This window comes from Pogona vitticeps, chromosome 1, assembly GCF_051106095.1.
Source record: "Pogona vitticeps strain Pit_001003342236 chromosome 1, PviZW2.1, whole genome shotgun sequence".
NCBI lineage: Eukaryota > Metazoa > Chordata > Lepidosauria > Squamata > Agamidae > Pogona > Pogona vitticeps.
In genome coordinates this window covers 49,582,206-49,594,667 of record NC_135783.1, presented here as the reverse complement: position 1 = coordinate 49,594,667, position 12,462 = coordinate 49,582,206, and the positions used below count along the sequence as shown (strand labels likewise).

The following is a 12,462-nucleotide window of genomic DNA, read 5'->3' as shown; positions in this document are numbered from 1 at the left end:
GAGGTGCTCTGGAAAGGGCCCAAAAATGGCCTACTAGAACACATGGAACCTGTCAGCAGAACCATCAAACTCTCTTCAGGACTGGAGAAAAGTTGTATCTCTCTAAAATCTGGATAAGTCTGATGCAGAATTTTGTAACTTTTGTCTTTCCTTGCACAAATGCAGATCCCAATGCTCCCTGTGTTCCTCCACCTATTGGTGCAATATAAACAAGTGCATCTCCAGGCTCACCTGGATGAAACAGATGCCCTGTATCCATTTCAGTTGGGCTTCAGGCCGCGCCACGGTACTGAGACGGCATTGGTCGCCCTGTATGATGACCTGTTGAGGGAGGCCGACAGGGGCAAAATCTCTCTGCTGGTCCTCCTCGACATCTCAGCGGCCTTCGATACCGTCGACCACGGTATCCTCCTGGGGAGGCTCTCCGAGTTAGGAATTGGTGGCTCAGCACTGGCCTGGCTCCGTTCCTTCTTGGGGGACCGTCCCCAGAGAGTACAGCTTGGGGAGAGCATCTCGGCCCCGTGGAGTCTCAACTGTGGGGTTCCACAGGGGTCGATTATCTCCCCAGTGCTGTTTAACATCTATATGAGGCCGCTAGGCGTGGTCATTAGGAGATGTGGGGCTTCATGTCATCAATATGCCGATGACACCCAGCTCTACATCTCCTTTTCACCAACTGCAGGTGATGCTGTCCTTTCCCTTCAGCGCTGCCTGGGGGCCGTACTGCAATGGATGCAGGAGAATGGGCTGAGGCTGAACCCGGACAAGACGGAAGTTCTGAGGGTGGGTGCCCCCATGGTAGGTGGCTTGGGTGACTCTCTCACGTTTGGGGGGACCACCTTGGCCGCGAAGAGTGGAGTTTGCAGCCTGGGCATATATTTGGACCCGACGCTCACCATGGAAACCCAGGTGGCATCAGTAGTCCGCACCGCATTTTTCCATCTTTGGCGGATTGCCCGGCTGCGACCCTATCTCGACACGGGGGCGCTCACTACCTTGGTGCATGCTCTCGTAATCTCAAGATTAGATCACTGTAATGCGCTCTACGTGGGGCTGCCTTTGAGGCTGACACAGAAACTTCAGATGGTGCAGAATGCGGCGGCCAGGCTCCTTACAGGAGTGAGGAAATCCCAACAACATCTCTCCTATTCTGGCCAAGCTGCACTGGCTGCCCATCCGTTTCTGCGTCGACTTCAAAGTGTTAATGCTTACATACAAGGCCCTAAACGGTTTAGGACCTCGATATTTGGCAGAACGCCTACTCCCACCTAGATCTACCCGGATCACCCGCACGAGCCAGGAGGTGAGGCTGGGGAGCATAACGCCGAGGGAGGCCCAGAAGGAGCGAACACGAAATTGGGCCTTCTCGGCGGTGGCTCCTCACCTCTGGAACAACTTTCCTCCAGCGATTCGTGCAGCCCCTACGCTGGGCACATTTAAGAACCAGCCAAAAACATGGTTATATGTTCAGGCCTTCCCTCCTGTCAATACTTAATTTCCTTTCTCTTTCTATCTATTTGTTTTATTATATGTGGTGTTGTTTACTTGTAATAATTTTTATGCTTTATTGTATAATTTTTATGGAAGCTGCTCAGAGTGGTCAATCTGACCAGATGAGCGGGATATAAATCAAATAAATAAATAAATAAATAAATAAATAAATAAATAAATAAATAAATAAATAAATAAATAAATAAATAATCTCTTCAAATATTTGTTCTGCTGTGCATCCATGATCAGAATAAAGAGGGTGCATTAATATTTCTGCTTCTTATAGTATATGAAATTTAAATAGTCCCCAAAAGGTGACTGATTTTCTTTATACCAGCCACAGGTATCAAGCACACATAATAGTGCATCCACAGAAGAACAGCAGCTCTACTGGGCTAAAGGCACTGGATTTGGAACTGGTTCTACTGCTTCTGGATGGGATGTGGAACAAGCTTTAACCAAACAAAGACTGGAAGAAGAGCATGTGACTTGTCTCTTGCAGGTATTAAAAATGCACAACATTCATACAGTTGGCTGAAAATTATGTTTGTTGTGTGTAAATTATCTGTGCTTTGTTAGATGTACTGTCTTGATAGCTTGTGTAATATTTTGGAAGTAACAGTGTTATCTGTAACATTTTACTTTGGGATAACAACAGTGCCAGTATGATTAAATCATGGTAACAAGTAAAATTTATTTGTTGGGTTTTTTTAAGAGTTTTTTAATGAGTTTGTTATTTTGAGTTTTTAATTTTTTAATGATGTAAAAGCAATGCTTTAGTAATACTATGAATTGTTGCTCTTTAGAGAAAAGTAAGGGAAATAGCATATAACTAAAAAGTAACAGATTACTGTTGAAAATGACATTCCATTTGTGCTTAAGATGTTCTTCCATTAGTGAATGTTAAAGATCCTGGCCACAACCCAATCTTTTGGCTAGTGGTGGGTACGGAACAGGACACTTTTTTCCTTTAATTGAAGAATGCTACATCATGAGCCATTTTTAAACATGCAAGTTAAAAAAAATGATTTCGGCACATGGGCTTTCTGCATTCAGTTATCAGTTGGTTCCATTAAAAGATTCTAAGCATTTGATTTATTTTGCCCCAGTATTATGCAGAAAAAGCTGGGTGGAAACATGAAGGATCAGGACTTCATCTTGTGATAATACTTTATTGGCAAAATGTCTGATCTACAACATAAATGTTAAGGTTTCATTAAACCCGATCATTTAATTCCAAAATTAATCATGAAAACTTTTCAAAGATATTTCCAAACGATCATGAATATTTTGTTTCAAGCATTTTTTTGCATAGTATTAGAAAAGATATACTGAAGGCACCTCCCTTTATGAGCCTGCTCAAGTGTTAAGTCTATAATGAGAGGCCTTTCTCTCAGTCCTGCCTGCTTTGAAGATGCCTTTGGTGGATGCACAAAGGAGAGATTCCTCTCTATTGCTTCTCTCAGACTTCGGAACTCCCTGCCACAGGAGACTAGGACTATCTTTACAGCCGTTCCTGAGTGACTGGCTTCCTCAGTGGGGGTTTTTAATGGATGTTGTTCCTTACTGCTTTGAATGTGTTTTGGTGTTGCTTATTTTATTTAGCGTAGTGTTTGCATGATCCATTTTAGTATTTGTTAGCTTTAATATTGTCTTTCAATGATGTAAGCCACCTTTGGTCTTTTTAAGGAGAAAGACAGGGTAAAATATTTTAAATATATAATAAACTAAAAATATAATACATAAATGAAGTGGTAAACAGTAACTAGACTATTGGTTCATTTAACAAGTATTCTGAATGGTGGGAACCTTTTGATTTTTTACTCACATTCTATATCATTATCTCATTTTTTTTCTCTGATGTTTCTAAAAACTTTTCAGGTTTTGGCTAGCTATATAAATCCTGCAGGCAGCACATCAAATGGAGATGCCCCTTCCAGCCATGAAAGCAGAGGGCAAAACAGCAATGCCCTTCCTTCAGTTCTGCTAGAGCTACTTAGTCAATCATGTCTTATTCCAGCAATGTCATCTTATCTCCGCAATGATTCAGGTAGTGTGCTGCTCTTTGTTTTTTAACACAGCATCTTCCAGACAAGTATAGGTGAAATTAAATTTTAATAGAAATTGCTACAAAGAACATTACCAAATTCAGGCATAGCATTAGAAGTTTTTGTTAAATGTGTGGAGAGCAGAATAAAGAAAAAATCAGTGAGCCTGAAACAAACAAAAGTATGGTCTTATCATGCGGCTTTTGGAGTTGTCAATGCATATTTATGTTTCTTGTTTTTATTTAAAAACTGTATACTGTTTATTCTTTGTATAAAATTTATCAAACATAATTTTAAGATTGTGCAGTGATAAGTACTGAAAGACCCCACAAACACTGTATAATATAAATTATTGCAGCAGGATCCAGAACTGTTGCATGAAGAGGCTTTCACCATGTCTATCATTACACTCTCAGCTTAAAACTAGATAGTTCTTCCAGTTGTGGGTATCACCATCTTCTTTGTACATTTACCATCTCCTATGGAGCTGTTTCTGGAGATATGTAGAATAACCCAACTTATATGAAGGAACTTGTGTGCACATTGAACAGGTGTTGAAATGCATTTATGCAACCGTAAGGCAAAATGTCAACTGCATTTGTGCACTGATCGATTCATTCTACAAGCAGTCATCTTGACTTCTACAAGCAGTTGTTCTTGACTTAGCATGCTGGTGATCTTAATTCATGGATAAATGACTTTTAAGTTGAAAATAAATTTAGGATGAGCAGTAAGTAAGGTGACAAGTATCTGAACTTGTAATGTAAGATTGTAACCTGCATGGGAGTTGAGGGCATGCTGAAGTGGTAAAGTGTAAGTAGGATTTTGTTGCACAAAGGAAAAGTTAAGCTCTCTTATATCTGAGGCTTTGAGGTAAGATAGACGGGTGAAATAGGAACATTTTAAATACAGTACTAATATCAGCTGGTGTAAGTCAGCCTGGCTGTTATTAACTTTTGATTCTTCTTAATGCTTTTGTCTGTCCTGTGCAAGACTGGCTCTGAATTCAGAGCTGGCTACTAATGAGCTAAGGAACTTTGTTCAGGCTTCATGGCCTGTCATGTGAGGATAGAATTCACTCTTCATAAAGAACTGAAATTCTCTTTTGCAGTTCAATCCAGTTAGCAATATTAATTTTCTTAGTATCAGCTTTTTCTCCATCTATTGATAGAGCAATTGAGATTCTAGTGTGCTGTTGAGAACCAGTAAAAGCAGACTTTTTAGTACTAATCTGAAAATACTGTTGGAAAAAAACTTTGTATAGTTCCCAGAGTTATGGTTTAGGACTATTTTTATTACTCTTCCCTGTACTGGGAACTGTATCATTATCAAAACATGTTTTGCTGCAGAGAAAAGTGTCTTCTTTGCTATTTAGAAAGGAAGACAGAAGTGTAAGATGTTTTATTAAAATATTATATGGTCTCCCAAGATTTGGGAGGGAAAGATTTATCTGAGAAAGTTGGGACTTGAGCCATTGTTTATTTTTCTAGTTTGTAATGTGATTAAAGTTCTTGCAGAAGATGTGCTTGTGGCCAGTCTGCAGGTATTATGTATATTCACTGAGATCATTTATGCTTAGAAGTAACTGCTGCAATTGACATTTTTCACTATATATTCATTAATGAAAATTGGGTTCTCATTTTCTCTAATAAACACACTACATATCACAAATGAGTTAGCCCAGTGGTAGAAGATCCCACTGAGATGGTTTTTATATCTTTATTTAGTTCTTCTGCCAAGTTGTTCAAGGTAGCATATATTGGTTGTTGTTGGTTTTTCGGGCTCTTTGGCTGTGTTCTGAAGGTTATTATTCCTGACGTTTCGCCAGTCTCTGTGGCCAGCATCTTCAGAGGACTGGAGTAGGAACTCAGTCCATGCTCTGTTGCTGTTTGTTGGATAGTTGAGTATTTATAGCTGTGGGAACAGCTTTTGTCCTTTTCAGGAGATAGGGTGATCAGCATGTTTTTGTTGTGGATGTATTGTTGTGATAAGTGGGAGAAATTATCTGTCACTGTGGTTGATGGGTGTCTTTAGCAGGTCTCTTTTGTGCAATGATCCCTAGTACTTGTGGCTGGGTAAAGTTTGTTGACCTTCTGCAGGCTGTATTTTCCAATGCTGGAAGACAGGCCTTGTTCAGTTTCAGACTTTCCTCTTTTTTTGTTGAAGCTATGCTGATGCTTATGGATTTCAATGGCTTCCCTGTGCAGTCTAACATAATGATTGCTGGTGTTGTCCAGTACGTCAGTATTTTGAAATAGAATTTCATGTCCAGCTTGTTTTAGGGCATGTTCAGCTATTGCTGATTTTTCCGATTGTTTTAGTCTGCAGTGTCTCTCATGTTCTTTGATTCTAGTGTGAATACTGCGTTTTGTGGTTCCAATATATACCTGGCCACAACTGCAAGGTATTCGGTATACTCCTGCGGTGGTGAGGGAGTCCCTTCTCTCCTTTGCTGACCGTAACATTTGTTGTATTTTTGTGGTGGGTCTGAATACTGTTTGTAGGTTGTGTTTTCTCAAAGGTTTTCCCATGCAGTCCGTGACCCCTTGGTTTGTGGGTGGATGTTTTTCCTCTTCAGTTTGGTGTTGTTTTCTTGATTTGTTGGCTCTTTTGATTTCATTCTTGGAATAGCCATTCACCTGTAGGGCCCAATTCCGATGGTTGCGTTCAGTGCTGAGAAATTGAACTTCACAGTTCCGATTTGCACGGTCTACCAGTGTTTTGATTATGCCTCTTTTTTGTCATGGGTGGTGGTTGGAGTTTTTGTGTAGGTACCGGTCTATGTGGGTGGGTTTTCTGTAGACCTTGTGTCCCAATAGGAGGTCAGTTTTGCGTATGACCATGCCATCTAAGAAAGGGATTTGGCCCTCTATTTCTTTTTCCATGGTGAATTGTATATTTGGATGGATGCTGTTAAGATGGTTTAGAACTTCTTCCAGTTTTTCTCTCATCGTGATTCCAAATTGCGAAGGTGTCATCCATGTATCGGAACCAGACTGTGGGTGTGAAGGATGCTGAAGCCAGGGCCTGTTTTTCAAAATGTTCTCATGTAGAAGTTTGCTATAACTGGGCTGAGGGAGCTCCCCATGGCCACTCCATCTGTCTGTTCGTAGAACTCGTTATCCCACTGAAAGTAGCTGGTCGTTAGGCAGTGTTTGAAAACGGCCTTGATGTCTTCTGGAAAGATCCACTGGAGGAGTGTCAGAGTGTCCTTTATCAGTACCTTGGTGAATAGGGATACTACGTCAAAGATAATCAGTCTGTCCCCGGGTTTGAGTTTTAGGGTGCTGATCTTGCTTATGAAATGTCCTGAGTCTTTGATGTAGGATGAGGTTTGTCCAATGTGGGTCTGTAGGAGGGTGGCTAGGTGTTTTGCTATTTCATATGTCGAGGAGCCAATGGCATTTACAATGGGCCTGAGTGGGATTCAACAAAAAAGAGGAAAATCTGAAACTGAACAAGGCCTGGCTTCCACCATTGGAAAATACAGCCTGCAGAAGGTTAACAAACTCTACCCAGCCACAAGGACCAGGGATCATTGCACAAAAGAGACCTGCTAAAGACACCCATCAACCACAGTGACAGCTAATCTCTCCCACTTATCACAACAATACATTCACAACAAAAACACGCTGATCATCCTATCTCCTGAAAAGGACAAAAGCGTTTCCACAGCTATAAATACTCAACTATCCAACAAACAGCAACAGAGCATGGACTGAGTTCCTACCTCAGTCCTCTGAAGATGCCGGCCACAGAGACTGGCAAAACGTCAGGAAGAACAACTTTCAGAACACAACCAAAGAGCCAGAAAAACCCACAACAACCATCAGATCCCAGCTGTGAAAGCCTTCGAGAATACATCGTAGCATATATTGTACATGTTATTGTCACAGTAAATTTAGGTAGAGTTGTAGCAACTGGCCCAAGTTTAGCCGTGAGCTTCATGGGTGAATGAGGAATTAGAACCTACGTTTTAATAGTCCAGGCCCATCATATGCTTCACTGAGCCACACTGATTCTTGGCAATGCATAGCTTAGAAATAAAGGCTTATTGAAAAAAATAGGCCACATGTGTAGTATTATAGCCTAAGATCTGAACAGCTTGATAACCAAAGCAAGAGCTAATCATGGAAGTATCCTTCTACCAACTAGATATATAGTGGAAAGAGAATAATGCAGGCAGAGGCCAAAGTTAGTGAGTGACTGTTGCCCCTAACTGTCCCCTTGGAGATACATTTCTCTAATCCTTCCCATTTGGAGGGCTATTTTAGCTGCATTTTTTTCCCAAAATCTTGCCTGATATGGAAATAATAAGTTGCAGAAGTGAAACAAGAAATCCATGTCTGGATTCTGTAATTACAGTTTATTGTAGCATTTGTACTTTTACTATATAAACCAGTAAAATTAGTAGGCTTATACAAAATTCTGTATTGCAAATCCAACATACATTGTAAGCAAACATACTGTTGGATTATTAGAGCAGTAATATCAGAGCTAAATCTAAAGTAGAACTTTAGAGTAAAAACTGACTGAAAAATCCCCATTGCTATAGACACCTCTTACTACATATTATTTTAAAAGTCATACACTTCCTTTCCACTCAAGAATAATTTATGGCTTTGGTTTGTAAACCAATTAATAACTTCTAAATGTCAGGTGCTGCTTAATGAATGTACCTATACTGGTTAATCAGTCAAACTTTACACAAATACAAGACCTTCTGGTCCATGTATTTTGAATAGCTCCTAATATTAATTATTAAGCCCTTTAGATTTATCTTTTTTATGTTTAGCATATGTATTCTGATTATTTTGAGTTGCTCATTCAGTTAAAGTGCTATAAAATATGCAATGCACAATCACTTATTATCCAACACAACAAGATTTAGAGTAATGTTGGATATACGCTGTTACTCAGGTTGCGGTTTGGTGGTTTTTATGTACTTGCAAGGCTCTGATTATTTGACTTGTTGTTATGTGCCATGAAATTGCTTTTGACTTAACAAGGATCCTGACAAGTTTTTTGAGGCATGTGAGATGTTCAAGTAGTCGACCATGCCCACCACCACCACCAGGCAATCTCCAATGCTCTACAAACTACATGACACTAGCATATCTGATGTATGTAGCATCTTTCTCCCAAAACTTGAACTTGAGGCACCTCAAGATTAACAAGATCAAAAACAGATACAGATATGTTTTTTAAAAAAGGATGTTATAGAGTTATAAAGCTATAAACATAATAAACAGATTCTGATATTAAAGCATGGTGGAAATTTTTTAAAAATGATTTTTTTAAAGTATCGTACGAATCCTTTTTGTTAGCAGCCACTCAGTTGCTAAATAGAACAGAAAAGCCATGCCTGCTTCCAGGACAATAGGGTGGGGACTAGCTTGGTCTCCCTGGATTCCTTTTTAGCATGATAGTAATGAAGTAGATTAAAATAATATAAACATAAATGTATAAAAGGTTTTCAGAGTCTGGTAGCAGTCACCACAAAGGACTTGTAATCTGTGTTCCTATAAAAAGGGGAGAGGAAAGAAAAATCTGTCGTTGTTCACATGCCTCAGGTGATGTTAGCATTGCTTAAACTGAAACCAGAGAAGATGGAATTGAATATAATATCTACATGCTACTTTGTATTTCAGTTGATGTGTATGCTTTTGTTTCTTAGATAAGAAACATTAGCACCATTGGCACAGGACCTTTCATAATACTGAACTTTAGCTGTGGCATTCAAAGCCATGCCCATTATGACAGCTCCTCCTCCTCCTCTCCTTCCCAGTTAAGTGTAGATGTAGATCCTTTGCTGCAGAAGTGAATCCTGTGTTTATATTTTTGCTTCCCTATTTACCTTTTGTACTCTTCCACAAATAGTGTCATTTAATAGTGTTATTTATTTCTGGAAGAGCCGTGGGCTCATTTTTCACTTCTGAAACACAGTTCTCATGTATTTCTCTATTCTTCTTCTTTTCCTTTCCTTCATTCTGATCAGCAATTTTCTAATTTTGACTCTTTTCATTCAACTCTTTTCGTGTCTTTTATGCTTTCTTCCATAGCTTCCATAGTTTCCTCCTAATGCCAAATACAGTCCACGCTCTTGCATGCCAGGAAAATAAGTTCCTTATCCCCCTAACATTCTTTTTACATCTGCTAGGGCTAGGGTAGTGTTTAGATCAGTTTAGATATTTACAAAAAGCATGTCTTAGATTAAGAAGTCAGCGTTTCTGCTGGATACAGACATGGGCTTGAACATGGGAAAGATTCAACCCATCTCTCTGTAGACCTCAGTTCCTTATCTATTAAATGATCAAAATCATGCTTTAGAAATGAATATTCTGCAAAAGATTAAATAGTGGAGGAGAAATATGTACATCCATATTTGATAAATACTGGATTTAAACAAGTGTTTAATTACATTTTTCAAATATTTTGTCCTTGAATGTCAGTGGTTCTGTTTGTAGGAGATTCATATAAAAGTATGGAGCTCTGGTTTCTGTATTTGATTAAATCATTTAAAAAGGTACAGTTAAACAAAGGCACGGCTATACAGTATCTTGAAGCATAGTCCTTTATTCATTTGCTTTACAGGTGGAATATGAAAAAAAGGGAATTCTATGTTCATCTTCTTTACTGTTAAAAATAATAGTAGTCTGCCAGCACAAACCTATGCATATTGACTCAAATTAAATTCTACTGGGTTCACTATGACTTATTTTCAAGTAAATGTGCACTTGATTGCAGCGAAATGAACCATAATGTATATTTGAATCCTTCAAAATTGTAGAATTGACTCAGATTAATTTGGAATGAATAATAATAATATAGTTTTAAAGCCCCTGGTTTGCTTTCTAATGTGGCTTAACATTCCATTTAATCTCTATACAGTATTTCAGAATTTAACTGAATTCAGGATTTCGGTCGCTGATTCTAAATACTTTGTTTCTTTCAAGCTGTAAACTATTTGCTTACTTTTATGGAATTTGCCACTAAGGAAATGGCTTAAATATATAAAATTCTTATAAGGACTGAAACTACATTTTGTAGTATTAAAAATATTATAAAAATGGCATCTTCTGTATAGAATATATTTACAGGCATGGATGCAGTTAATAATCTAAAGGCAAGTATGTCTGGCAGAAGTATCAACAGCACAGAACTTTAAAGTATTGTGGAAGGTACTCAATTAAATTTTTATTTATTTATAATACAGTACTCAGCAGTGCTGTTTTTGTTTCCTACAATTTGTATGCATATATGTAAATTTCAGCACATAGTAATGGTTTTTAAGTGGACTGTTTTCCAATCCAGACCTTCTTTGAATTTTTTAATCACAAGAATTCGAGAACATAATAGGGATCAAGTAAAACATAACATTTTATGGCACCCATTATCTTTTGAATTTAAACCTGCCTACCATACTAATGTCTTGCATCTTCATTGGCAGAAGAACACCATATGCATTTTTCAGTGTTTGACCTTATCAGCTGACTAATTATCTGTCTTCATTTACATAATTAAATAGCCTTAACTGGGTTTACAGATATATGTTACAGTTCCTGGCACTGAGCCCCTAACTAGGCACTTCTCTCTGGAATGTGTTTGACCTTCTGTAGTATTATTTCCCATTAGGTGGTGGTCACCAATTCTATGTGTCATTGTTGGTCTTCAGAGTTGCTAGAAAACCGTCAAAGTGTTGTGTAGATGTACACAAAAATGATTACAAATAGATTAAGCACTGTTCCAATTATCCCCAGCAGAGCTAAAATAGATTCCTCTTTCTCCTCGCTCTCTTCTTGCCTTTTTACATCTTCTAAGGTTGTGATGGCAGAGCTCCTCATTTTTTCTGCAAAAATCTTCACCAGTATTCTGACTGCTGGCTAGAAAAGAGGAGAAAGAACAATAACTAACTTAAGGAGGGGGGTGTTTCTTTCACACTTACCCACATTCACATGTACAGGTACTCTTATAGTAAGCTACTTAGGTAGAAAATTGAAAACAATCCTAGTTCATTCCAGCCTCATTTAAATCTAAGGCAGGGAGGATTTGAAAAATTATTTTGTCAGTGTTTCAGCACCTGTACTACTGTGTTGTGAGAGAGTACTGTTAACTATTAACATTGATAAAAATGTATCTCTACTAGTAACCAATAAATTAATGTACAAGAATTATCCAGATGTATACATAGCTTATAAAAGAATATATAAATTTAAATTTCCATCATAGAACCATTAGTAATAATATTGGTTTACTTAAGCAGGGTTCATGCCTGTTGATCCTTTCTATTGTACATTTGTATAACAAAGTGAAAATGAAAAAATGCATGCAGTCCGAAAAGAAACAATACATCAATCACAGGGAATTTGAGATAGTATGATAGAATACACTTCATGTCAGAAAGGTTTTGAAGAAGTGCTTCCATGATATGCAATAGCAGCTATTCAGTACATTATTTTGTTGCACTGAAATAGACCTAATGCAAATTCTGCTGCATAGTTCTGCCCATAATCTTAATTAACATGGTATCAAGAATACAAGAAATTTACTCAAGCAGGGACTTAAACATTACTGTTGAAAAATTCCATTTTCATTCTAATCAGAATTTAATGTCAACAGTTGTATTGCTTTACAGCTTTAATATTCCGAAAGACATTTCATGTTACAATGGTCTTATAACGTCTACCGAAGTGCTGGTAACAGTCAAAATTTTAAAGATTAATTTTTACATAAAGATTTTTAAAAGCCTCTCTTACCCTACACTGCATCAGAAATAAAATCTCATCAGACATGCTGCTTACTCCTCACTGCAGTGGAGAAACAGCCTTATCTTCATGGAGGACTGTTCTTTTCACTCAGAGCCAAAATTGTATGCATGCATGAACAGTTCCTTGACACATTGGAGGCAATAATGTTACAAAAT

The 12,462-nt window shown here is 38.2% G+C and overlaps 1 protein-coding gene and 1 long non-coding RNA gene across 9 annotated transcripts in view; one reads left to right on the top strand and one right to left on the bottom strand.

The window, feature by feature from the left end:
• The window catches only part of BIRC6 (baculoviral IAP repeat containing 6), a 182,011-nt gene that overhangs the window by 128,999 nt on the left and 40,550 nt on the right, over positions 1-12,462 (top strand). For all 8 annotated transcript variants that reach the window (XM_072992371.2, XM_020802834.3, XM_020802831.3 and 5 more), the window contains 2 exons: positions 1,829-1,993; positions 3,373-3,541. In XM_072992371.2, coding sequence (XP_072848472.1) covers positions 1,829-1,993; positions 3,373-3,541 — 334 coding nt within the window. The remainder of the gene's footprint in view (positions 1-1,828; positions 1,994-3,372; positions 3,542-12,462) is intronic.
• On the bottom strand, positions 10,100-12,452 carry LOC144585855 (uncharacterized). Its single transcript, XR_013540444.1, has 2 exons — positions 12,296-12,452; positions 10,100-11,422 (listed from the first exon to the last, which is right to left on the bottom strand). It is a non-coding gene; the product is annotated as an uncharacterized LOC144585855 (long non-coding RNA).